Source organism: Ammospiza nelsoni, chromosome 9 (assembly GCF_027579445.1).
Source record: "Ammospiza nelsoni isolate bAmmNel1 chromosome 9, bAmmNel1.pri, whole genome shotgun sequence".
In the NCBI taxonomy this organism is placed as follows: Eukaryota; Metazoa; Chordata; class Aves; order Passeriformes; family Passerellidae; genus Ammospiza; species Ammospiza nelsoni.
In genome coordinates this window covers 28,838,516-28,866,265 of record NC_080641.1, presented here as the reverse complement: position 1 = coordinate 28,866,265, position 27,750 = coordinate 28,838,516, and the positions used below count along the sequence as shown (strand labels likewise).

At 39.1% G+C, this 27,750-nt stretch overlaps 1 protein-coding gene across 1 annotated transcript in view; it reads left to right on the top strand.

The window, feature by feature from the left end:
• Positions 1 to 1,992: 1,992 nt before the first annotated feature.
• The window catches only part of SPATA6 (spermatogenesis associated 6), a 35,637-nt gene continuing 9,879 nt past the window's right edge, over positions 1,993 to 27,750 (top strand). The window contains exons 1-10 of the mRNA XM_059478613.1: positions 1,993 to 2,119; positions 6,640 to 6,777; positions 8,117 to 8,165; positions 8,908 to 8,949; positions 10,297 to 10,421; positions 14,616 to 14,696; positions 16,482 to 16,751; positions 18,336 to 18,423; positions 19,625 to 19,665; positions 20,756 to 20,928. Coding sequence (XP_059334596.1) covers positions 2,072 to 2,119; positions 6,640 to 6,777; positions 8,117 to 8,165; positions 8,908 to 8,949; positions 10,297 to 10,421; positions 14,616 to 14,696; positions 16,482 to 16,751; positions 18,336 to 18,423; positions 19,625 to 19,665; positions 20,756 to 20,928 — 1,055 coding nt within the window. The 5' untranslated portion in view covers positions 1,993 to 2,071. The remainder of the gene's footprint in view (positions 2,120 to 6,639; positions 6,778 to 8,116; positions 8,166 to 8,907; positions 8,950 to 10,296; positions 10,422 to 14,615; positions 14,697 to 16,481; positions 16,752 to 18,335; positions 18,424 to 19,624; positions 19,666 to 20,755; positions 20,929 to 27,750) is intronic.

Below are 27,750 nucleotides of genomic sequence, written 5' to 3'. Positions count from 1 at the left end.
CTCTGGAATGCTATTCATAACCTTGAGACTGATAATGCTTAGAAAATTATTTTATCCAAGAGTAAGCCCCTCCTTAATATATGTAGTAGAAGTCTACAGAGAATTCTCCAGGCCCTAAACACAGAACCCTTTGCTAAAACAAACAAAACAAACAAACAAACAAACAAACAAAACAAAAACCCAAACAAACAAAAAATCCCTAAAGCAAAACAACCCAAACCATACCCTAAAAAGCAAAACCACCTAAACAGAAATAACAGAGCTGCTACAGAAGTCACATTAATGAAAACAAGCCCCTGCCTTTCCAATCCTTTATTTGTTTAAAAGATTAGTATCAAGTATTAGTAGCAACATTTAATCCATCTATAGATTTCACTTTTGTCTGCACTGGCCTATTTTGTTCATTGCCGTTTCCTTTAAAAAAAATAAGCAAAACCAAAAAACAAAGACAGAAATCAAAGCATTTTCACAATGCTGTTTCTTTCCAGATCACTTAACATGATTTTTCTTTGAAATTGTAAAATTAAAATAAAAAAAGCCAAGGGATACATTTGAGCCACTGCTTTCTTTTGGAAGCAATTAAAATTTTCTATCCTCTCTACAGCTGTACTTGAGGACTTGGAAAGAATATTTAAAGCCCAAAATCCCCTCAAGGTCTGAGGCTGAAATAACCTACACTTGCTAAGACAGAAATCAGACTATTTTGGTGTTGGATGGGATTGCAAATAATCTGAAAACAACTAAGCAGCAGAGACATTGGGGATTATCCTTGATATGACCAAAATGGTGAAGATCAAGGACATAAATCTGAGTTTGTGGGAAGATAGGAATAAACAGACAGTTTCAGATATGAGAGTGCAGACAAGTCTTCAAAGATGGAATATACCCTGTGCACTGTGTCTCACCCACAGAGGACATTAAAATGGGATACTCGAGTCAAAAGGGCCCAGATGTCTACAACACAATGCAGGCATCAAAGTGTATCAAAATTGAATCAAAATTACATCAAAAGAGTAAAAGAAAAAAACAAAAACATGGAAATCCAGTGCTTTTTAGCTACTTAAGCCTGGACATGTATAAAACTTGGTTGAGACCCCTGTGCTGCAGAGAAGGCTCTCTCTGCACCTTTCTGGAGGAGGACCAAGAAGCTGCAGGAATCTGACATATCAAGAAATTACAGGAATCTGACATATCAAGAAGCTGGAGGAATCTGACACATCCTGAGCTTCACGTTGCTCCTGGATGCCCCAAAGCAGCCCTGTGACCTGTCTGATTCACTGTCCCACACTGGACACCTGAGCTCTAAACCAGTGCTCTGCCATCCATCACTGGCACTGTCCCACCTTCAGGAGGCAGAGGCTGGAAATAGTGTTTTATCTACTGTTAATGGTATTTTATTTACTATTTATGGTAGTGTTTTTATCTACTATGTGTGATACCTTTGGTACACTCCAGCAGCTCCAGAAAGCCCTGTGGGGAGTGCCAGGACGAGCCAGCCTGAGGTCAGAAGGTGGAAGAACCAGAGAAGGTTGTGGGATGAGCAGGGATGAGGGACAGGATTAGCAACAGGACAAGAGGACGTACTCTGAAAGCGCGCCAAGGGTTTAGGTTGGAAATTGGGAAGAATTTCTTCATGGAAAGGATCATTAAACATTGGAACGGGCACCCCACGGCGGTGGTGGAGCCACAGGCGTTTAAGGCTAGACGGGACGTACCACTGTCTAGTGGTGATCGGCCATAGGTTGGACACGACGATCTCACAGATCTTTTCTAACCCGACTGATTCTGTGAGGGCAGGAGGCCCTGGAGAGCAGTGAGGGGCTGAGGGGAAGGGGACATGGGCGTTCAGGGGACGCGTGTGGGCAGGGCCAGCATAGGACCTCATCCTTCCAGCGCGATGGCGCTGAGGGCAGGGCGGGGCGGGCACGGAGACAGGGAGGGAGGGAGGGGAAGCCGGCCCCGAGGAGGGCGGAGCGGCCGCCGCGGGCCGGACGCCCCCCGGTTACCGTGACAACGGCGTCGGCCGAGCCCGAGCAGCCCGGACCCGGCTGGCCCCGCTGCCCGCCCGCCCATGCCGCGGAAAGCGCTGCGCTGCGTCCTGCAGCTGGAGCTCCGCTCGGTGAGTGCCCGGGCCGCGCTCTCCGCCCGCCCCAGCCGGGCCGCGGCCGGCAGGAGAAGCCGCGCTCGGCTCTTCCGGCAGCGCTTCCCGCCCCGCTTTCCCCGGCCGGCCGCCGCCCGCGCTCCCGGCCCGGCGGAGCTTCTGGGGGCTGCTCCGGGCCCTGCTGCCGAGCGGGGCCGCGCTCCGTCTGGCATTGCAGCCGCTGTGTGCAGCCCCCGCGGCGGTGTTGGCAGCGGCCGTGCCCCTCCGCAGCTCCCTTCTCCTGTGCAAACTTGTGGGGGATGTTTGTCCCCGTGCCCCCGCCCTTCCGCTGGTGTTAGCAACAACCGTGCCGCTTTAGAGTTCTCGTTCTCCTGTGGAAAAGGGTTTTTTTAAACACACTGGTTCTTGGGAAGCTGTAGGGTGTAGGGAAAAGCACTCTCAGGGGGAAAAAAAAGAAAAAAAGAAAGCTAAAACCAAAACAAGTCGCAGGAAAGAGCGGCTTGTTGATGGCTCTGGGCAGCTCTGAATATCTGGGTGTTAAATGGCGGGGAGTGAGGTCAGAAAGTGTGAAAGTGGAAAGTTTTGACATTAATTATGTTAGGATTGTACTCTTTGCAAAGTTTTCTGCTTATATCCAAGCTGGGAGCACAGCAAGGAGCTGTATCATCTCCTGAACACTTTCCAGAATTAGCTGTGTTAGGCAGCGCTCTGTTACCCTGGAGTCGGTGGCTCCATATGCCCTGGTCCTGTAACCCAGAACAAGCACTGCCATACATAAAAAGAATACCTGCTGCTGAGAGGAAAACACGAGATGCCATCCACAAAACTCGAGTGCAGATCCAGGAAGTTTATGAAGTCTATACTGAGAAATTGCCCAGTTATTCCTGGTTGCTTAGCTGCCCTTGTTCCCGAACTTGAGTGGCTGCTCCGAGGCAGAGCTGTGGATTTCCACGCATGGATGGCCAGGGTGTCACCCTGGCGCTGTTGCTGTGCTGTCTCAACAGCTGGGGTTTGTCTCCACAATGCCAAGGCCTGCTTGGTTCCTGGAGCAGAGCAATGTCCTTTCCTTTTCTGTTCCCACTGGCTGTGAGCTATTCCTGTGCCAGGATTGAGTACAGGGAACACATTTCCCCAGGGTCATGTTTTCAGGGTAGATTGTTATCTACCCTGCTGTCAAGGCTACAAGTAAGAATGGAGACTACTCTTACACAAATGTCAACACTGGCTTTTCATTTGAGGAGTTTTTTTTCCTTGGTGTTTCCTCACTTGGTTTGTTTTTTGGGCAGCCGTTCTTTCATTTCCCAGTTGATCTTTATTAGCTAAAGCATGATATTTTTGGTCATATTTTTTGTGATGGACTCACCAGCATTCTAACCATCTTAGGGATGGGAGCTACTCTTCCACTTTAAATTTGCATTGATCAGAGTCAAAATTGAACCCTAATTTTTAACCCTAAATTTTGTCTTAGGTGATGTAGGGGAAAAAATGTCCAACGTTCATCCTATATATCTTAATATGAATCAGGGTCATTAAAAATAGTAAAAGACATGAATCCCAGTATACAGAGAAGACTGTTTTTAATGGTAACCTCAGCTTGATACCTTCTTGTTGTTGCACATTATTGATGCTGTCCTTTGGCCAGTTCTGTACCGTCTTTGATACTAATTATTCTCAACTTTTTCATCATAAATAATAATTCCTCATGGTACTATATGATATCCTTTATCCAGAAAATGGATTTTCAAGAAAATGTAGAATTTTGCTTGGTTGATCTGTTTTTGTGGAACATGTCCTACTGGGTTTTTTCCTAGTGATCCTTTCATCCATATCTTTATTTTTGAATATTTAAATATTTTGATCAGTGGGGTTGTCAGTTTTCAGATCTCTCTTTCTGTCTCACATGGATTTTTGAGCAGATTCTACCTTCCCTGTTTTCATTACATTTTATTTAAGAAAAATTACATTCTTTCACAACATGTGCTGATGATGGTTCAGCCTCCCTGTGGCTCCTTGGTCCAGGCCTAGTGCATATTGAATGACTTTTGTTTCCATCATTTAATTCTTGGAGTTTTCTTTTTTCTCCTATGTCAAATTTTATTAAAACCAAGGCAAAATATTCAGTTATGTTTGGGACATAGATTTGTTAGCTTTCACATCTTGGCTGATTTATGTGATGTCCATTAATTCTATCTCTGTTTGCTTTATTTGTGACCAAAGTCTTGTCCAAATTTCTGATTTATTTTCCTGCCATTTTTACAGTGCTCTGCATATTTCTCCACCCTCTTTGAAATCTGTCCAGTTTTGTCAGAAGTTCTGCCGTCTGTTTTACCCTTACTTCAGGGTACAGATCGATTTTGATTTGTTTGACTTAATGAAATTCCAAGATCTCCAATCTGAGTCCACCAGCTCTTTGGTTTGTCTTGCTCGTAGTTTTCTTCATTTCTCTTCTCAAATGGAAGGCCTTACATAAAGATTAAGTAGTTCTTTAGTTTGGTTTATCCTGCCATGGACTGTGTGTAATAAGTGCTCTAGAGGGTTAAGATCAGTAGAATTCTGTCCTTTACTCTGAGCTTAATTAAGTTATTTCTTTATGGCTATATGTGATCTCCCAGCAGTGGAGGGACTGGGGGCTGGTACACATTTTCCATCTTCCTGGGAACTTTCAGCAGAGATATCCAGCATAACCCTGTCCTGGAAATTTCTCATGGTCCTTGGGGTTGCATGTGAGGTCAGTTAATTGCAGCACTGATCTCCCTCTTCCTTAGCTGATCCATAGATAACACTCTTACCTTCTTTAAAATAGTCCCTCATCCTGCTGGAGCAGTCTGCAGTCAGATAAGAGCTTCAGTTTGTCTCCCAAGTGTTGTGGAGCTCTGCATGTTACAGAATAGGTGCAGGAGCTGCAGATATACATGTGTCATTCATTTTTGGAACTGCTTTAAAGTTACATGGCCACATAGATTTGGTGTTCCAGCCCAGGTGATGAATTGTGCAGTTTATCTCCAGGGCAGTAGAATCACAAGTTTCCACATGTGCTACCTTGACCCACATGCTCACTTGTAAGAATTTGTTTTCTTTTTACAGGATAACCAGAAAAATGGCACCTGTTGTTGGAAGGTTTGCCCGTTCCAGCATCTTCAGATCTCTTAATAAATAGGCAAACACTGGTTCCCTTCTCTAAGGTGAAAAGCACAAAACTCCAACTTAAAATGGTTGTAAATTCTACAAAAATACCGAAGACAAAAGTGAGAAGTAAAGCTGATACGACGTGCAGGATGGAGTTTGGGGATCTTTCCTTGTATGAATGAAATCTGTCTCTCTCACTCCTGTTCACACTTGCAACTGCATGAGTGTCATACAAGCTGTTTAATGCTTGACAGACTGTTTCAATTGGGTTATCCATTATTCTGGCACTTTTCTTGTAGATTTGAAGCCCTCATTTATATGGAGAGGAAATCATTTTTTTTACCTTATACTTTATCTGTAGTGATCTATCACACATTGTTTTCTTCTAGTTCTTCCATCTTTTTTCCTGTTTATATCGTTTTCTTTTAAATCCAGTTAGGATTTCTCAAGTAAAATGTTCACTTCGGAGTAGGAGACTGTAACCAAACCACTTATTTTAATTCCCATCACTCTCCTTTGTCTTTCTTCCTGGCAATTGAAAGTCTGAATGCTTTCTCCAGAAACCTTATGCTGGAAGAGACAACCTCATGTTTCTAATACTGACATAAAAAATGAGCATGAGACCTTAAGTGAAAGGTGTCAATTCTCTGTCAGGGAAATAAAATAAATCCACGTGGCTTGGAGAAAATAGCAAATAGTTTTGGAATGGGTTGTGTACATTCTTGCAATCAGAGCTTTAAAAACAGACTGACTTCTTAGTCAAAGAATTTCAGTATCGTGCAGAGAAATTTGAGAGATTGGGGCAGTATGAGGCAGCCTAGTGAGAAGCCTTCCCTGCTTCGAGTTTAAGGATGGCCGAACTTCCCAGAGAAAGAAAGAAATGTGTCTGGTACTATTGGAACAGCAGTTGCTTTTTCTCGTTTACAGACAATTTGCAAATAAACTTGCCCCTTCTGGTGGCTGGACAGAGTATGGATATCTAAGCACATAAATTTACCAGTTTCATTCCATAGTTAGGATGAAGTTTGGGTGGGGTTTTGTGTTTTGGCGTCATGTAGACTTCATTCTACATGAGTCTTCATGTAGGAGATGATTGTGCCTTGCAGAGTCAGAGCATACCTTTAACTGTGCTAACCTGGCCTTGGGTTTCAGTTTTGGTTGAAGACAATGGAGTGTGTTTACTTAAGCAAGAAGAATTTGGTCCTGATTGTTTTAAAATGGTGACTTTTTTTCCTGACCTGTCTGTACAAATAGAAACGCTTTAGAGAAGAATATTTTTCGCTCTAGTCTGTTACATCCTGACTTTCACAAATCAACCATTTCAGTCCTGACTGTTTCATTTTTATCTTGAAAACAGCCATTGCTTGTGTAGCTAAAGTTCAGTTTGTTTAATGAGTGTGTTACTCCTACAGATAACTTGTCCTGGAGTGCAGCTGAAAGACAAACAAGAACTTTATCTGAGTGTCTTTGTACTTGGCCAGTACCACAAAACTGAATGTGTCCCTGCAGTGTTCCCACTGTTCTTTCAAGAAAGACTACTATTTGAAAAGGTAAGATATGTCAAGTGCTGAAACAACCCAAGTAAACCCCATCACAAATTCCACGAAAATTGTCTGCAAAACCCATGAGCACAAATAATCACACTGAGAATGGAGCAGTATTTTATCTCCTGCTTCTCTTTAGCACTGAGGGTGGGTGTGCCTGTATTAACCACATGGGGACTCAAGAATTGTGTGTACTGAAGATTCTAATGTATGGTGAGAGTTTTTAGGTGTTTGTTGATTCTTTTGTGAACTGTCCTTCCTCAGTGTCTGTTTTCCTGGCTTGAAAGGGACTGAATGTTTTTGTTCTAAAAATTATGGCAAGCTGAAGAACAGAGACCGTACAATATAGGAGAGGCAACTTAATTTAGTAGAAAGATAAAATAGCAGCTCAAGCCTTTTTGGTGACATCTTACTCCCTTTGAGATACTTTTTTCATGGTTTGTCACCAGAATTCCCAGATTGGTACTGTGGCTCTGTAATTTATAGTTGTTTATCACATTTTCTGAGTCCCTACTAGCTTCATTATTAGTACCACAGGGATAATGAAACACAGTATCTTACAGATATGATCTGGCTTCTCCACCACCTATGAATAATAATACTTTGCCCTTTGTAGTTCTTTTCCTTTAAGCATTCCCCAGCACTTTGAAAACCAGGCTGAGTAAACTTGCTCAGAGTGATGCTCTGGTGAAGGGGATGAGAAACAAACAGTGATTATTTCACTACCTATGAAGAGTAAGAAAGACCTTCATTCTTTAAAGGCAAACATAACACAAACTTCCTAAGGGGAATGTACTGGATGCTGTTTTCAGTGTAATGTAGGGGACCTCCATCCAGTGCAACATCCTCCCCTGTTCCATACTATCTATTCACATGGGATTCAGGTTAAAAAAAACCTGAACAGGAGACTGAGAAGTCACCTCTGTGAAAATGAAGCTGAAACCATTACTAATAAATTAGAGAACATTGACCTATCAGAATTGTAACACATGCAGCAAATTATGTTTCTCTCTTGAAATGTTCTTAAGACAGTGCTCACCTTTACATCTTCAACACTTCACAATAAATTATTTTTTGTTATTTACATACAGAGAAGCAACTCTGTATGGATAGAAAGTATATTACAAGAACTGCTGGCTTTCAATGAATTTGATCATGTTCCAAATGATCATTTTAGTATCCTTTCTTTTTCCAGTAGGGATAGGACTCTTGACAACAATCTTGGCAAAGAAGAGCATTGATTTTTGGGTTTTTTTCCCTTCACTTTCCCAAGAGGTCCTTTTGATTACATCTGATTGTGTCATCATTCGTATTACTACTACTATTATAATTTTTTCTTTTTCAGGAATTTGCTAATATAGTTGATCCTGGAGACCTTGTGAAGTTACTGGAGTGTAAGTTCTGGGGTTTTGTATACTATGTTATATCCATAAATGCCATGTGTATATGGGCTCTAAAGATGTTTTGGAGGTTTAAAGTATGTGATATTTTTTCTATCAGGAGCCTGTTCTCTGAAAAATTAGTGGGTAACCACTATTATCTAACAAAATGCCTCTAGAAATGCATGTTACATGCTTTGGAACAGGAAAAGGGTAAAAAGTCATAAGTTATTGGAAGTCCACCTGGTTATCTGGTAGTGGATTCCTTTATATGGTTATTTATTTGATTAATTTTCACATTATAGAAGGATAAACCTGTAATTTTTCTAAAGTTATTCTTGTCATTTTAAGAAGATTATGTCTTGCTACATTTGTGTAATGAATTGTGGTGAGAAAACACTGACCTGAACTCAAACTGCAGGAATATTCATCCTCACATGGGAGTTATCTGTAAAGGGGGCAAAGCTTGCATAATCGTCTTTAAAAGGGGAAAAACTTGGCAGCAGATAGAACTTACAAGTTCTAAGTCAGATTTAGTGTTGTCATTTGTACCCTGCTAATGCCATTGTGTTCATCTATGATATTTATGCAAGCTATACTTAAATTTATCTTATTATTGGTGTGGTGGAAATAGTGCAACAATGTACAGTGCTATGAAGTTTAAATCAGTGATTCATTTTTCTTGGGTTTTGACTATGGGAATTTTCATTTTAGATTTTTTTTTTTTAACTCATGAAAAAACTTTTTTCCCTTCTAGTTGACACAACAGTACTTGAACTAATACAGCTCGTTCCTCCAGGTATTGTATCAGTCTTTTCATAAATTATGCAGTTTAATAGGTGAATTTCCAGGAGGACATTGCCCATTACAGCACAATCACTTTTTTCAACACACAAACAACATAGAAAGCCCTTCAACAAATAGTCCTCTGAATAGAAAATGTTAATAGATCAAGAGGATCTCATTCTTGAAAGGGAATAATAACTGAATATTTAAATGTATCATACTCAGGCTTAGGAAAGTGATAATATTTTAAAAATGGAAAATAAACTGAAATCATCCACTGCATAATTATTAACTGCATCACAATTCACTTCTGGAGAGGCTGTCTGTGAAATTTCAGAGTGCATAATCTTGTTCTCAGAGTGACACTTTTTTTCCTTCCATTTTAATGGTGACCACTGGGAAAACTCTTATCCTCACTATAAGTATTACAGGTCTCTTGGGATGTGTGAAGATAATAAATAGCGATTTGTCATACTTCTGTTATTGGTTTGTGTGATTATAAAAATCTATTTTAATGAAATTCAAGTGTTCCCATGAATAATGTAAATCTGCACTTTATTGGAAATAAAGTCAAGTTTTAAAGAGGACTCATTTGGAAACTGTGGTATTAAAAGCACTCTCTCACTTGTCCTTAGTACTTTCAAGGAAACTGCTGCTTCTCTCAGGTGACTTACCAGACTGTTTACTTGAAGAAATGTAGTGAATGGGGATTTTTTTTTTTGTGGCAAGTAAAGGATCTTGCATAAGAATTTATTTTCAGGGCTCAGACATAGGTGTGATATAGCCCAACATAAGCTAGCAAGATGGCTGCAATAGCACAAGTTACATTTTTTCACAATATGCATTGAAGGGTTTATCTGTAAAGAAAACCTTTTTTTTTTTTTAGAAGTAGCAAGACGGGGTATTGAGAAAATCTTGAAATAATTATTTTGCTGTTGCTTGTGGTTTTTTTACTGCTACTATTACCGTCCTGTATTATGGAATGGTAGTTTTTCTTAAGGAATTGGGTGCCATTAAAAAATACTGATTTTTTTCTGTGGCATGGAAGGGAAAAAAAGAGGAAAAGTACTGAAAAGTTACCTGAAGAAAACCTTTCATGTGCCTGTTACAGAAGAGTTAACACAATCTTCTTTAATTTTTTTCCCAGTAACATTGAATCATCATTTCATAGTAGATTCTGCACATTTTTGCTGCTGATTTAACTTGATGAGGTTATTTCCTAGTTCTATAGGAGATTTAGAGCCATGCTTTTAATTTGTAAAGAGCAAAATTTATCCTGGTTTCAACATGGCTCTGTGTGTGGTGTCTGTGCTGTGTGGCTTTGTCTATTTTCCAATTAAAGTATGTATTTTCTTTTTAGTGGGAAAAGTTCTAGCTACATATGAAGAAAATACAAGAGATTTCCTGTTCCCTGACCCTAAGCTTACCCATGGGCTCCGTGGTTTGCAGCGTGAGGTTTTAATGAAGAGGTCCCCGTCTTTCACAGTGAGTGAATGTCTGTGGATTGTATTTATGACACAGTCTGCTTCACTGAAGAAACCTCTTGAACTGCTTCAAATGAAAAGCCATTACTTCTGACAGATTTTGCCATTTTAAGGTGTTGAATGTACAAATCCACAGCTGAACTTCGGGGAAAGTGTAATCTTTTTTCAGAATGCTTCAAGAAATTATTTAATGTGGAAAAGTTAGTTTCCACTTGGATTGCAGTGTGGCTCCATGACATGTCTCCATTCAGTTTAATCTGTGATGCAGCTGGTGGCTGAAGGGATGCAGGAGATGTCATATTGACTGCATGGTTCTCAAGAGAAGCCATGTAACCCTCCTCCTTGGTCCTTCTCCATAGCATTTTGGAACAATAGCTAATTGGCAGAATGAGTGCAGTGAATTAATGCTGATTTTCTGGAGATAAGGGCTCAAGTACATGTTAAATGAAAATGAATTCATTTCATGTTGCCCTTTCATGAAGTTTGACTGTTGAATCTTAATTGTCAGCAGAATAACCCAGGAAGGCACCTTAAGGAGGATGGTGATGATGTGTTTTGGATTTTTGTGGAGTTTTACTGGTGGATTGGCAGGACATTTGGATAAGAACTCAGTTACCCTGTCTGTTGTGGTTGGGCTAAAAGCACATGGGAGGAGGGAAATGCTGATTAAAGTTCATTGTTATCTTTTAGCTGGTGTAGCCTTTCCCCAGAAAGGGCAACCTGGAAACTGCCCAGACACTTGCAATTAGAGGTGCTAATTTGGTGTCTAATGCTGTGTTACATTTGAATGAATTAAGGTTGTGATTTCGTGCTACAAAATGTCTGATTCTGAAGTAGCTTAAAAACAAAAACAACCATTATTTTTTGGCTGTAATATTTCTTTGATATGGCTCACTCCATGCATAGTGGTCTGGCTCAAGAGATGGAGTGGGACTGTTTTGCTTTCATGCTGCTCATAGAATAGGGGTCTTCCTGGTGTTGAGAAAGAACAGTGAGGTAGGAACAAATGAGGTGGTATTAGCTAAATGTTTTTAGATTTTTTTTGTGAACAGAATATAGTGAGTCTTCATAGAAGCAGAGCTGCTAGGCAAGTTTGATGGGTTTTGTCAAACTGAGTTATTTGAAACAAAAATTATGTATTTTCTAATAAAGAGAAGGTGCCATAATTTGTGAGCTGTGAGAAGATGTGGTCAGAGTAATTTGGATGTGTAGGTGATGAATGATGACACTGTAGTAGCTTTAAAAATTTGACTGTGGTAAGACACAGATATACTTCATGTCCTTGGGAGCAGCATAACAAAATCCATCTCTGCCTGGAACAGGGACTGCAGGAGCCTTTGTTGCTCCATTCCATCTCCATAGCTTGAAAGTACAGTATAAGAGGATTTTGGCATAGTGAGCCCCTTTTGAGGAATAATGCAGAAGCTGGGTTTGATGGCATTGGAGGGAGGCTCCCAAAAGAACTTCTTGTTCCTCTCCTCACTTGCCAAATGGAATAACTATGAAAGGATTTTTACCTCCAGTAGAAATGCAGTCTCAAGTGCCTCCCTCTCCCAGTGTTCTCTGAGCTTTACTGGCAAGTGTCTCTTGCTAAGTCTGTCAGCACGAAGTGCTGGATGTGGATGCTAAGCAAAAGGAAGTGTTGAACAAGGTCATGAGAACCCTCACATTATTCTTATGCTACTGAAGCCATGTTCTTCCCACATGAAAAGTTATTCATAGCCAGCTGAGATGTTGAATATTTTTGAATGGCAGCTGTGCTTTAGTGACAGTTTGATTCCAAATAAATTTGTCTTTTATTAAAAAAATAAAGGTAGCAACAGTAAGATTACGGTTGTGGAGTTCAGATAGGCAGTGACAAGCAGTGTCTGATTAACACTGCTAATCTGCCAGTTGGAAGGAATCCCAAGTTGAGAGGATCAAAACTCCTCCAGAAATCTGGCACTTGGCTGATAATGTCCCTGGCTAAATGTCTTACAAGGTTTACAAACTCAGTGTGCATACAAGACATGCCTCAAGTTATCTCTCCCAGTCCAGTGTTGCCCAGCTGAGGCTCTTGCTGGCTCTTCTGTATTTTTCTGCAACCTTTACCTTTCAGAATATGCTTATGCCTGGACTGTGGTAGTGATTTCTTACAGATGTTCTTATCTCCATTCCCCACCTTCATGCAGTATTTGCCACATTACTTAAAACAGTTTCTTTTTGGCAATGCTATCTTCCATTAACAGTCCAGTGCAAGGCCTTCTGTTATATTCCTGTATACTTTTTTAAGCTAGAGTTTCTTTACAGTCAAAAGCACATATTAGACTTATATTCTTCTAAATATGAACCACCTTCATACTTTTTCTGTGATTAAATTGATACTATGTCCCTTCTGTTTAATGATTGATGCAGAAATGCTCAGGGCTGCAGATGCCACTAAGCCAGAAGCAGAAGAAGAGATCCCAAAAACTTTCCAGCTGGATTTTCATTTACAGATGTGTCTGGGGCTATATGATGGTATTTACATAATTCTGTGTTGAGTATCCTACAGCAACTCCTGATTTTGGAACTGCAGAAAACAAAGAGCAAATTGTCTGATGGCTTTGGCATGTGAGTTGCTTTTGACATATCCATGCTCGTGCATTCAAATGCCATTCTATATTCCCTCTCCACAGACTATTTCTCTGAAGAAACCATAGTTTGTGTCATTTTTTAGGGATGAACACTTAAGAATTTTGTAATCATTTCCAGTCTCTGTGAGAGCAGTAGGTGCTCTATTGTTGCATTTTTTAGTAGACTTACTAATTCTGATGTGTCCTTTTTTTAAATTGTTGATAGCACTTGACAATTCATTAGTAATAAAAACGGGTTGATTAAAGATGATCAGGCTTAAAACCTCTTTTATGTGCCATAACTTGACTTGATTGAATCCTGGACTCTGTTAATTGCTGTGACTGAGCTTTCTTGGCATTTTTGTCATTTGATTTCCATAATCTATCCTGGGGCCAGATCATGTTCCCTAATGGGAAATCAGTGTTTAGGCAGGTGGTAGAGAATAGTTTGGTTAATCAATAGACTTCACTCACAAAGTTCCTACTAATTTTATGGACGTGGGATAAAGTCACAAACAGACCCAGCTCCTTTTCATGTCTCAGTGATTTTGTGTGTTCATGTGCTCAAATGCCTGCGCACTGAGATGCCTCAGGCACCAAATTCTGTCCATGTTGAAGGAAGAGGGGTTAGGAATTTCTGGGGGCACTTGATTTTCTCTTGGATTCTGCAGAGCTGTATGGGATGCACATAGATGATTACCACTTGTTTATAGCATATGTGGCATTTAGTTCTTTTATGCCTTTTTTTAGTGCTGCTGTTTGGGAAAAAATGCTTGTGTGTTGTAATCCCTGTCCTTTACACCCTGTAAAATCTGAATGCATTGGCCAATGCTCAGTGAATTGCAAGGCAATAGTTTTCTGAGGTGTTGTGTTCCTAGCCATGGCTGCAGTAAAAGGTGAGTGGAACAGAAGCTGCTAATCATGTAAAAATGGTGGGACATGCTGGCCATTGCTTGTGTGTGCTGCCCTTCACCAGGAGGCCCAGTGGGACCCCAGTGATTCCAAGTGGGACAAACTAGGGCTGCCCCATGGGCAGGAGGGGATTGTGGATGTGTTCCATGCTTATGGAACAAGGGAGGCATCCACAGAAATCAGACTACTCCAAAGATTACACAATGAAGGACATTCTTAGTCATACTGTTAAAAAGGAATAGTATCTGCAGTGTGATTGACTGATTAAACAAAATGTTTTTACAAATGAGATGGCACAACTGAGACTGTTCTCAAACAAGTTTACAAAGTTAGTATTAATGAAACTTCTAGAGCATGACTGAAATTTTTATTGATGCCATATAGCATGGCATGAAAAATCTTTAAAAGTGCTTTTGACAAAAAAAATGTATTAAAATAAAAGTCAGACCTTAATTGTTGTACAAAAGCAGTGTAATCATCTGTAATTGAATTGTCAGAAATGCAAATGTTAGCATCTTGACATTTACCATTGCTGTTCTGTCTTTTCTAATTATCTTTATTAAAGGCTGAAATTAACAAAGGAAATGGCTGAAAATTAGGAATGGTTTGTTACATTAGGTGACATTTACCTCTTTGATACCCTTTATCTTGAGTTGAAGCTTGATATGCAATTATTGTCTCTCTTCTAGGGAATTGCACCAAAATTGAGATTTTCTACAACCTGCCTTATTTCAGACAGTCTGTTAATCTTAGGAAGGAGTCACATACAGGTTAGCACAATTTAATTGTTTGCAATTTCTAGATTTAATATTGATAGCCTTGCTTCCAATTTTTCCATGTGCTGCTCACTTCAAACTTTCCTCATTCTTTTGTTGTGGTTAAAGCAGGTATCACGGGTGCTTGACAACTTGATTAAATTTTTAATCAAGTATGAGTAAAGAGTGGGTTTGGTGCATGACAGTAGATGCTGAGAGTTCCTTGAATCTGAAACAATTATCAGCTACTGTGTTCTATGATCAGCTGAAGTGTCAGTCCCTGGTGCATTGGTACATGGGAAGATGCCTTCACATCATTTGTTACTGACACTTAAAATTAAGGACAGTAAAAACTAGGTGTTGTTAGAGAAGATACATTATTAAACCAAACCAATTAATTTAATGGTTTTCCATAACTGTATCACTGACAGGAATGGAAATGCAGATTTTTGTTGAAAAGGCTATCACCTATATTAATCTGGAAATGCTGCTTTTGCAGCAAGTAAAGTTAAAGGTGAAGTAGCACTCTTCTCTGGTCTCACAGATTGGAATTTTGGTTTGGATTTCTGGAACAAGCTGTCATATAAAGTTACTCTTCATCCTCTTTCTTCTGCTGTAATATTGAAAAATGGTGCAGCATCATTGGAAGGGAATGGTTGTCAGGAAGGCTTGTGTGCAAAGACACTTAGGTGACTTTGACCTGTTGGTGGCATTGCTAATGACTTCAATGAGAAGTTTCTTCCAAATTTAGCAAATGAAATGTATCGAGACAGAAGAAGAATTAAAAATCAGTGAAAATTGTCATTGTCAGAAAATTGGCTTCAGTGAAGGTGACTTGAGTAAGGGCAAATTGATTTAAAATTTAAACTGTTCCTAAAAGTATCTATGAATGGCAGCTCAGATTCACTTGTTTTGCAGTTTTACAACTGGTGTAAGTCAGGAGCAGCACCACCTGCTTCTGTTGAAGTTGAGATTAGTCTTAGAGAATTAGGTCTGGCTTTGTGTGGCCAGGTCTGTGCCGTGTCTCACCATCAACTGCACCAGTGAGTTCAGATTCTGTCAGTACAAAACAAACACACAGACTCAGCCTCACTGGCTGGCTGTAGAGGGAAAGCCTTGAAGGCAAGTTGGACATTTTATTTCTGGGTTCCTCTGAACCAAAGCAGTCCATGTAACATTCAGATCTAGGGCTAATGTCAACTAGCTCCAGCTTGAAAAAGAATTTCTGACAGAAAGAATACTGTTTTTCTCCACTAAACTTTACACTTTAAAAAACTAATAAATTAACCATAATCCAAGAAAGTATTAATTTTAGAGAATGTAGTTGCACTTCTTCTGGAGCTTTAGGCAACTCTAAATGCATATAATTTAAACTATTAAAAAGGCTCCTCTTTTAATTTATGTCTTGTACTTTAAAGGGGAAGAATTTTAAAATAAAGCTTAAACAGATGAAAACATGCTTCAAATTTGTGCATGGCTAATTCAGGTAAACTTTTTGACAAAATTAAATTTAATTTTTGAAATCTCCATTAACTGTGTGAGAAAGCTAACTGAATAAGTATCAGACACTTAAGATCTAACATGCAGTACTGGGTGTTTAACCTTCTTTTGGTTTCAGAGAAAATGGTGAACACGTTGGTCTTTAAATTGCTGTTTGATTATAGTTTTGTGAGGAGAACTTCAGCTGCCACGGCATCTCTTTCATTAAATCATTAAAAAATTAGTTCCTTGTTTGCGTTATGTTCAGCGATCTTTATCCTACACGCTGTCAAATCAGATCATTTCCCTTCTTCATTTCAGACTGATAGGCACTGGGTGCATCATCCAGCCCTAAGTGGAAGAGTGCCCTCAAAGCTGGCCAGGAAGAGCCCTCCTTCAGCAGAGCAGAGCTCGGCCCTGCGGAGCTACGAGCAGCCCACCATCGCCTCCAAGTCGCGCTCGCCGTCCCCGTACACCAAGCGCCGCATGTGCGAGCTGTCAGAGGAGGCCAGGCAGAGACTGTCCCACCTGAGCCTGGGCCCCCACGAGTTCAGGAGAGACACTGACAAACCTCCCTTTGTCATCAGACGGGTTTGTATTGGCTCCCAGGCGCTTCCAGCTTAAGCTCAGTTCAAATGTTTTTCTTTCACTACATAGCGCTCCAAAAATTCATTCAGCTCTTAGTTTAGATGAATAATTTTTTCTTCTCCTTAACAGTCTGTCACAGAATGATTTAAATGTAAAATTAACTAAACTAAAATTTCTTTTATCTGCTTTAGTAACAGACAAAGATCAAATTCTTTCAAGAATATCTTGGTTAATCTCTGAGGCCCCATTTCTTTTCTTCCAGCACACTAGACAGGATAATAGGTGTATAAATTCGGCTTGGAAGTAATTGATATTAGTATTAAAAATTCCTGAATAAGACTTTAAAGAAAGAGTGTCTAGTCACATTATGAACACTTACACTTCCTCTCTTTCAACTTTTTTTTATGTTGTCATCCTGTGATATTTGGAACACTTCCTTTGCTCAGAGCTACATCTCAAATGCTTTGACTTAGAGTTCATAATATAAGGACATTTTGCCATACATGAAGAATTGTCTTGAAATTAGGTACTTACTTAAAGAAATTGTGTGTAGCTCTTTTAAAATGAAGGAGCTACATTTCCCAGACACCTGGAGAATCATATATTCATTTTCCCCCCTCTTAATTATTCTTATTGCAACAATTCCCTGATTTTAGAAAATCACTTTGAATTTGTAGGGGCAGAAATGGTATTGTTCCTATTCTCTGCTGTGGCATTATGTTTTCTCTACAGTTCTGGGCACTTACCACAACCAGTTAGGTAATCAAGTGGTTAAATAGTTTGCTTCTACCTTATATTTTTACCTGGTATCAGTAATAGTTAATTAATACTATATTGTCAAAGTTTAGAAGTTTTATTCTACATATAGCTACCTTTAAGAAATTCAAAATGGCCTGAATAAGTCATTAATCATTAATCATTCTACTGTTTCTCTCAAATATTTTTCTTTTAACACCTTTTATTTAATTTTTCTGGTTTTTGATCTATAGGTGAAGTTCACGGTTTAATTATAGTATCATTAACACTGATTATTGATTTTCAATGCTTGGTTATGTTTGTACAAAAAAAGGAGAAAGCTTGTCTCTTAATTCAGCATGTCCTCACTGTCATGGCCTTTCTAGACTGAGAATTCTCCTTTTAGGGCATCTTTACTGCTGAGAACTCTTTTGACCTGGAGATTTTGTGTTATGAAGATCAAAATTGGATTATATTAAATGTAACTTTTTAATTAGGAAGAGATTCAGATCTCTCTTGATGAGATCTGAGCTGTTTAGAATAAATATGAGATACCAGGAATTGTTTAAAAAGACTGCAGACATTCCAGATGAAGGAGGAGCTGTCTGTATTTTCCCTTTCTTTGAACAATAGGATATTCAGAGTTTTCTCGACCTTTCTAGCACTGTTTCTCTTTATGCACAGTAATACTAATAATGCCCATGAGCCAAGTGCTATGAAAATAGTCTAAAATAGTATTTAAATAAAGTAAAATATTGCAGAAAATATCAGCTGTGGTCTTATGAACAAAACTAGAAAAACCAGGGATTGATACATCTGATGCTGAGTATTTTAACAGTGTTTTTGCTTCAGGTTGGACAACCAAGTCCTGGTGCTAAACTTCATTCCTTGTGTTCCCTGCGAGAAAGCACAGCAGAAGCCTGGCCCAAGGCACCCCATGGTCAGTATTTTCTGCTATATATTTCTTAGCTGCTTTTGATTTCTGCAGGAAGCAGTTTTGTTTGGGGCTTTTTTTTATTTTTTTTGGGGGGTTTTTTTATTTTTTATGAAAAACTGTGATGGAGAAAAAGCTGTTAGTTCTTCCTAGGAAAAGGAAGAATGCTGAATAAATTACTGCTTCAAAGGGTGCCCTTGAATAGTTCTTTACCTCATGAAGCTTGGAGCATAGTTCTACATTATATGAAATTAGGAGAGAATTACAAAGCTCAGGCAAGTGCTCTGTTTCACTCCCTTTATTGTTGAGTTGGATGGTGGAGAAAATTTGCACCATGGTTTGTGGTTGTGTTGATCAGGCTTGAGGTATTGATTATTTTGAAGTTCAGGGGCTCTATTCCTTCAAAAATGGGTAATGTTTATTTCTGCAGGATTTGTGAGTGGTGGATCAGTGATTTACCATTATTAATGAGCATCCAGGATGTGCTCCAGTATCTGCTTCTGCATCCTTTGGTATCAGTTAGTGAGAGCTTAATAAAAAGTGTGGGATCAGAAATTTAAGAAAGCGCCCTAAAACTTGATTTTATTGCACATGTCTTACAATATGAGGATTTTAATGAGTCTCATCAGTATTTGTTTATGTGTGCTCTGCCTCATTTTTATTTCATTTCCTCACTAATTATAATTTGTTATACAGCAAATCATTATGAACGTGTTATTTTACATTTGTTCTTTGTCATTGCACTGGGTGCTGGATTTTAAAGGTTTCACATCCCCTTTGGGAACAGATTTGCCAGTCTGTGATGGCTGGATAATGGAACAGACCAGATCATCTGATACCATTGCACACTTTCAAAATGAGCTGGTGGTTTCTGGCCAATATTTAGGAGACCAAAATCTACCTCTCTTAATATCCAGAGGAGTCTTTGGTCACCTGTCTGTGTCTTGAGGCTTAACTGTAACTTCTGAAAAGAACAGATCCTCAGGATTAGAAATCTTAATGCAGACAGTACAGTTTAGTCCCTTTTTGCTTTTCCTGGGCCTCAGTATGAGAGTTGTTCAGTAGAAACTGATAGAACAGACCAAGAAAGTAGATTTAATATTTGTGAGGACAAATAGGATGCTTTGTAAAAGATTTAATTTAGGAAATTAAGAAATGCAAATGTGTTTTTGATTTCTTCTGTCATGGACCTTTTTTCCTTCTCCAGATCCTCCTCCTCTCAACAGCTACAGACCCAAGAAAACTGAAGTGAGTACTTGCAAGTGGTTTTCCTTACACTGTTTTTTGGGAAGCTCTGAGCTTCCCAGTCTTCCTTGGATTGTCTTGCATAGGTATTTTTGAAATGTTATCTACTGTAGTATCAGAAGCAAGAAAAAGGACATTTTAAATCTGATCTAGCCCAGTTAAGGCCTGCTGACAGATTATTTACAAACATTAGAAGGAAACTTAGCACTCTTTAAAGATAAAGATGCCTGCACATACAGAATTTGCTTTTCCTTGGCATTAAGGCTTGCAGCAAGGCCATAGAGGAGCCTTTAAAGGCTGTTTGCATTTGCTTTACCAGGTATTCTGAGAGCATTGTTCATTCTGGAAATTTGTGTGAAGGTGGCACTGGTACAACTGGGGAGCCATTGTTGTGCTATTTCACATCCTTTTTTTTTCAGATTTTGGCTTCTTTGTTTATTAAAAGAATCTAAAGATTAATGTCAGGGTTGTTTTGGGTTTGGGATGTTTTATTCTTTACATCCTCATTTAGTTGCTTTTTGCCTGTGTTCCTGAAGTACTGTAAAAATTGTGGGTTTAAGCAGTTATGTGTTCCTTCCTATATTTCCTAATGGCTGGGAAAACTGATGATAATAGGGATGAGGAAAGAAAGGGAATTATGAGGATAAACCTTGATATCTATGTTAAGCACACTTTTGTCAGACTCTATACTTTTTATTACCAAGGCCTGTTGTTCTGTGTACTGTGAGAGTCTAATATATTGTGCAGCCTCTGGATTGTTCCATGGCTTGTTTAGACTCTCAGGCATTATTCTGAATCTGTGAGATTCCTGGGAAGCCTTTAATGGTGCACTCAGAAAAGTTGATAAAAGGGCTGTTGCAGAAGAATTTTACACAAGATGGTGTGTTAGTTACCAACACATTCTTCTGAGACTTGTTGATTTACTTTAGACCATGGATTTTTGTATGAAATGAGGGTCCTTGTTCTTTCCTCAGCAGACAGATACTCCTGAATTAATATAAAATCTTTAACCTTTCAGGTTAAGAAATAAAAATATGAAAATTGTACGTCTTGATGTTCATAATAATTTTTAGTTTGGTGGGATATTTTTCAGGCAAAATCTACCAGTGGAAAAGGCTTGGACAGTTCTGCTGTTTGCAAGGAGGATGTGAGCCCAGATCCACCCAACAGAGAGTCCCATTCTGCTGCTTCTTTGGAGTGTTCAGCACCTCCAGCAGCTCAGGAGTCTCTGAGTTCTGTGCTGAGTCGATCTTCCCTGAGGGAAAGGTAATGCCCTGGTTTTGTTCATGACATTCTGGAATTAGGAGCATGAGCTGATGATAGCAGTGCCTGCATGACTGTATTTGCAAGTTTGGAGGTGTGAGGGCTGAAGAGACTGAAAAATCTTCCTGCAACAGCTGTGTTGTTGTTTGACTTTTGCTGTGTTTGCCATCACCTCTGCCTGATGATTACAATCCTGGTAACATGGCAGTGAAAATGTCTGAAACTGTGACACCCCAAATTTCAGGCTGCCAATGTCATCTGGAACAGAGAGTTAATAAATCATCACTTAAATGAATCATCAGTGTTTCAGAGGGGATTGGAATCTCAGGAATGTAAATACAGATACGTAAAAATGGCAAAAAACTTTACAGTAGGTACTTGGAAACCTTTTTTCCATCTGACTTTTCACAGGTGCTTTTGAGCACGCACTTGTGGCTGTGCTCTACTCAGATGTGTGACTGGTGTGCATAACATGCTTGGGCTAGCTTTAATCTACTCAGTGGGTTATTTTCCAATATTTTCACTTTTCTGAAACCCTAAAATCGTGATTTTAGTTTTTTAAGTGGAAGTGTGGACCTCTGCAGCTATTGTGTGTATATTAACTGCTATATTCCCATTATTTTTCTTATCTATCTCACTGACCCCAGTGGGACTTGTTTGGGGACAGTTTCAAATACCCTTTCATTTAATGGATCTCAGTCCCTGGGTTAATATTTTGGGCCAGCTTCCCAGCTTCAGTGTCTTATGAGAGTGGGATGGAAGAAATGTCAAAAAAGCAACAGATGGTTTCATGCTTAAGCCCTCCAATCCTTCAAGGAGAGTATTCCCTGCTTCCTGCTGAGTAGAACGTGTTCTTGGTGCTCTTCTTTTACATTCAGGTAGCAAGTCACTGGTTGGCTTTCTGGGAACAGAAAAACTGTATGAAAAGCTAGGCCTGTGTAAGCAAATAGACAAAATAATTGGGAGGAACTAAGGATTAAACTGATGCCTCATCCTAAATGTTAAAGATGTGCCTTGGTGACCAGTTCACACTTTGTTACCATTGGTACCAAAGTTAGTCAGTGCTTCCAGGTTGCATTTTACAGCCTACACACAGCCTAATGCTTGTTTCCAAAATAGAAAAACTGTCTCAGTTTTTTCTTTAAAAAGAAAAATGACAGATGGCAGGTGGGGACTGAATTTTTAATACTCACAAAGATCAAGTTGGTGTTTTAACATCTTCCTCTGCTTGAAAACTTGTTTGTTAGTTGTTCTGTGTAATACTGCATCTTGGAAAGTGTTACACAGAGATTAGGATGTATCTGGGGTTTGAGGGAGGTTTCTTTGTCATCTTGTCTGCCTCCCCACCCTCCTCTGACAGTGTTTGTGCATTAGTTACCCATATCTGGGGAGAGATATTGTCATGGTAACTTTTTTATCCTTTCTTCAGCTGGACTCTTTTTGGGGGGGTTTGGGCTAAATTATATACACATTTTATTTAGAGCTGATGGGGTGCTTTCTGTTGATAGCAGGGAAATCTTGTATGTTGTGAGCTGCTGTTACATGCATAGCAATTTAGTCGTCTGCCAGTTAATCTTGACTTGTCTGAATGTTCTTGCTTTTTCCCTTTATGAGCCTTTCTCCAAAAGAGATTTCTGATCTTGTGAAATTATGTTTTTTCTTCTTATTAAAGCAAATGTTCTCAGCTCTTCAGAGCTGTAACATCTCTTTATGTAAAATATGTAACCATTTACTTCTGTCATCAGAAAAAAATCAAAATGAGAAATAAAGGGCATAGTCTAAAAAAAATTGATCTCTGTTTCATGCTTCTGAGATAATAATGGTTTTAGCTGATTGTGTACTGAGAGTTATACTTGGAATGACAAACATGGTTTAGAGGTCAATGTTTGGAAATGCATGCAAACACTGCTGTTCAGATCATAGAAATACAGAGGAAATCAGTGCACTGAAAGTAAAGCAGTGTTAGTGTAATTGCAAGAATATGGAGTCTTATCTCACAGTATTTGGTGTTTATTTCCTCAATTTTATTTTGAATTACAAAGACAAATTGCTTAGCATATCCAGGCTACTGTTTTTAATGCTAGTCAACCCACAGTCAATATGAAACTTGACTCCCCACCTCAACCTTTAGTTCCTTCTTTTCCCTTTCTTTTTTAAAATGTAGTGTGAAGTGGCTGGCTGCCTTCTTGGGAGTGTGTCCCAGAGCCCTGCTGTGTGGTTGTAAAACCACTGCAATGCTTTTCAGTGAGACAGAAATTGGGGTCTTGTGCAAGGTCCTCTGAGCCTTTTTGTATCCTCCCTGGCAGTTTCCAGTCCTTTTCTTCGAGCCTGCTAGAGACACCACAAATCAATCCTCTTCCCCTTTCCTCTGAGATTTCAGTCAGAAGCAGAACTGTAAATAGATTTACTATTGAACAAGACAGCCAAGTTTTGAATATTGATTTTTCATACTTTCTTTTTACATTTTTCATTATGTACATCTAAGGAAAGCATTTGCTGACGTTGGGAGCTGACACTCAGCAGCGATGTGGCCATAGAACCCTCCAGAGGTCCCTTCTATTCCATGATTCTGTGGGGTTTGATTGCAGCCCCTGTGCAGACCAGTGGCACTCACAGAGTTGTGAGTGCCCCACAGTGTGCCAAGGCAGTTGTTTGGTTGGTTGTGCAGAGAGGAGCACCCTGGGCATCCTGGAGCATTCACACTCTGTCCTTTCAGTGCTGCTTCAGGAGAGCAAAACTGGAGTCCAGTCCTTGCTTTCATTGCACAAACATCTTCACACACTCCTAGAAAATAGGGTTTTTCTTGGGGACTTACAAGCTAAGCCTTCCTTGCAGCACTGAAACCTGCAGCAAAGTACCTGTCAGAAAGAAAAGGGGAAATAGTGAGATGGATTCCATAAGGTCAAAAAGTCCTTTGAACAGAGCTGTGTGCTGGCGCAAGAAAAATCCTTTCCTCAAGAGACTACAACAATCATGGGAGTATTTGACTATTTCTGTTATGTGAGAGGCAAAGCTACTTCTTGTGCATTTGGGATCAAAGGAGTCTTTTTCCTGCTCTGGAAATAGCATGCTTCTACTTTTGTTTCCAGATTGAAGTGCAGTTCGATAGCTTTTTTCATGTTCTCCTGGTTATGCTGCTGAAATGTGATCTTACCTGCTATAAAATTTAACAAAAACCTACGTTCTCTTTGAAGTGAGACAGAGGTTAAGTGTCTGGATCAGATGCCCTTCTGTAATATTCCTGTATTGTTTTACTACCATCTTTTTATATTCTCATTTTCCTAGTACTAGGGGAAATAACAGCATGAAGTTAGATACTGGTAATGATAGATATAATGACAGATTCTAATAGATATTAATTAAATATTAAATCCTATGTGAAGTCCTTGAAAACATCAGTTACCAGAATTTTTAGCTTCAGTGATCTTGAAAACAATCATCCCAGGATCTTGAGGGTTATTTTATTGCACAGCAAAAACCAGAAACAGGTGGTTCACCTGATATTTTAGAGACTGGCATGCATCCTGAGGCAGGGTTTGCTTCTGTGAGAGCATATGTTTTAAGTTTTGAGACCTCCTGCTAAAAAGTAGAACACTGAAAAATATTGCAGACTTCTTAGGAAAAAGCTTGCTCTCAGGAGAGGCTGCACCTTGGTTTCCTGTCTGTTTCTAGCCATTTAAAAGTCATTATTTCTGATTTTTTGAATTTTCTTTGGTAGGAAGGTTTGGGGTTTATCAGTCTCACCTCTTCGGAAAGTTTACTTCTTTTGCATGCTTTAAATATTAATTTCTGGAATCAGCACTTGAAAATCATTTATTTCTTACTAGATTTGATGAAAGTGAGCAATACCTAAGCCTTGTTTCATATTTTTGACCAACATCTGTACTATTTGTCATCTTCATTGGTTGATTTTGCTGCAGCAGTAAGTAAATCTGAAATTGATTGCTGTCAGAGCCATTTTGTGTATAAATTAATAAATTCAGAGAAGATAGAAGGTAATGGAAAATCTTGCAAAGAGCATAAGGAGGTGCAGCCAATTTGTGACAAACTAATGATTTAGTACCACAATGACTTCAACCTTTTGGGAGCAACTGCTCAGCTGGAGTATTGACTTTCATTGAAATTTCGGAAGCTGGCTGCCATTAAGTTTCACTTTTTACATGATGTATATTGCCACAGTTTTAAGGGCTGGATATGAAAAGGAGGGGGAAAAAAGCATTTACTAATTTAAGAACTCAACACTGAATGTGTCTCAAGTGCTTCAAGACCCATCTATAAACGGGGATTTGAAAGTAAGAGAAGCTACGTAGAAAGCATGAGAAATTTTACATTTTTTTTCATGTCCTGCTGAAGAGGGAGAGCAAATTGGTGCACAGCTAAGCTGTCAGCTTCTGCTTCCATATATTTAGGCATCTGTGCTCTTGATTTGAGGCCCTGTCTGTGTGTGGTTGTTCTTGCTTTGTAGTAATATCCTGCCACTGTGAAAGCAGCCACCCTCCCCCAGTTCCAGCACTGTGAGAATGGAGGGGGTTTGTGTTGGTGTAACTTCATTACAATTCAGGCTTCTATGTACAAACAGAGCTTCTGAAACACTTCAGGGCTGCATCATAGCCTTTCACTTTTAAAAAAAGCAAACCAAATTGTGTCCTTGACTAAGTAGACCAGGGAAACCCAGAATCACAGCCCAGCTTTTCTGTTGTGCCTCCTTACAGAGCAGCATGCACTGCAGACCAGGTCCATCCTGCTGAATTACCACCTCATGTCCCTAAAATGAGAGTAAAGCAATGTCCTTCCCTGCTATGAATGCTGAATAAATACCTGCATAGATATAAAATACATGAGGTGGGTTTTTTATTTCAGAGGTTTTGTTGAGGCTCTCTCCTGTTCCTTTTGTAAATTCTTGCAGATTGTGGTTTTTTTCAGGTTATACTCAGCTTTAAGTGTTCTTACTCCCTCTTCCCCCCAGTTACAGCAGTGTTCTCTGCAGTTGTGAATCTGGTATTACAGGACTTCATTGATTTCTGTCCTGTGATGGTTTGTCCTTGTATGTGGCTTTGCTCAGTATGAGGACTGTGTCTTTGAAGCTGATGAATTCTCGTGGATGCCACATGCACAGAATTGTTCCCAAGGCAGGGGAGTGCTGTGGTGGGGGAAGGGGTCACGAGAGCCACAGCAAATACTCTGCACAAGGTTCTGGCATTAATTCTGCTGATGTGAAATGTATTAATATCTCCTGCTGAAATGTGATATTAATGTTTTTGCTGTGTGCAAGTGGATGATTGGATTGTCTGACATTTAAAAATTCCTATTTATTACAGCTCTCAAGTTTGCAAGCTGCTGTTTGAGTAGAGTACATGGGTGGATGTGTCCTGTTTGCATTTCTAATGGAGTGTTTCATCCTAACGGATAAAATTATACATGAAAATAGTCTTTAGCACAAAATCTACACTGCCTGTTTGGCTTCTTCTTTTTTTTTTCATCAAGGTAGATGTTGTCTGTATGACCTTAAAAAAATCCTTATCTCATAAAAGAAAATAAATGCCTTTTAGTCACATTACAAGGGAAAATGGTTCTGTTTCCTTGATCGGACTCAACACAACATCTTTGAATTTAATCTTGAAAAGTTCTCTGATTGATCTGGCTTTTTCTAGGTCACTGAGCTATATTTCCAAAGTGTTTATACAATCTATTGGAATCAATAAACAATTTAAACTGATGTAACTGCAGAATGTTTGCAAGTCCCAGGGAAAATTGAAAGTATGACAAAGAATACAGCTGTAGGAGTTTATTTTGTTTATCAGGACAAACAGTCATTGAAATTAAATGACTTTCCTTTGAACACTGCAATATGATAGTGACACCTTAATCACATAAATAAGTAGCTGGTGATTTTAAAGGGTTGTTATTGGTGATTTTGGGCAAATGGAATCCCTGTATTTATAGTCCAAGAAGCTGTGCAATAAAACCTGTTTTATAAAATATTTCCAATAGGAGAGTTAGAATATAATAAAAAGGTTTCACTTCAGATTATAGTTGTTGTGTTTCAGGCATGATTTTATTTTAGTTTGCATTTCAGGCATGATTTTATTTTAGTTGCATTTCAGTTGGCAAATATTAACAGTATTCTTTAAACGTGGATTAGACCCGATAGTTGTTGCTAAAATTAGACAATAAAAATACTAGAAAAGCTAATTAAAAGAAGCTGATATCATTTTTAATCACACTTAAGGTTTTGATTTTTTTCTTTTTTTTCTTTTTTTTCTTTTTTTGTTTTTTTTTTGTAAATGAAGTTTGGGGGGGGGGGGGAGTCTGTGTGAGGAGCTAACATTTGTTATACCACAGCGCACACTAGTGGACTGATCCATAAAATCACCTGGAGAAAGAATTTAATAGTTCTCGAATTAAGTACTTAAATCTTCTTCTTGCAGACATAGCCATGTATTTTCTAACTGAATACAATAGCAAGCTGGGTTTTCTTTTTTTTTTCCCAAAAGTAAATACATATATCTCCAAGGATATTTGTAAATTTACGATTAATAACAATGACCTGAAGTCTTACATACGAATTTCATAAAATTTATTTCCCAAAGGCAATCTATTCCAACTTCTCAGAGCAAGCCACCTGAGCGCTGGAAGAACAGCAGCTGCTGTATAAATAAGGGAAAATGCCATGACTTCATGGCTCTATCTTTTATTTGTCAAGTGGGAAATGACTCACTCTTACTGCATCTAGGATGCAGATTTTTAAACATGCATTTCAGAGGTCCTTTAATATCAGTAAATGTTGTAAATTCTAATGGGAAGCCATTAGATGATAGCATCACT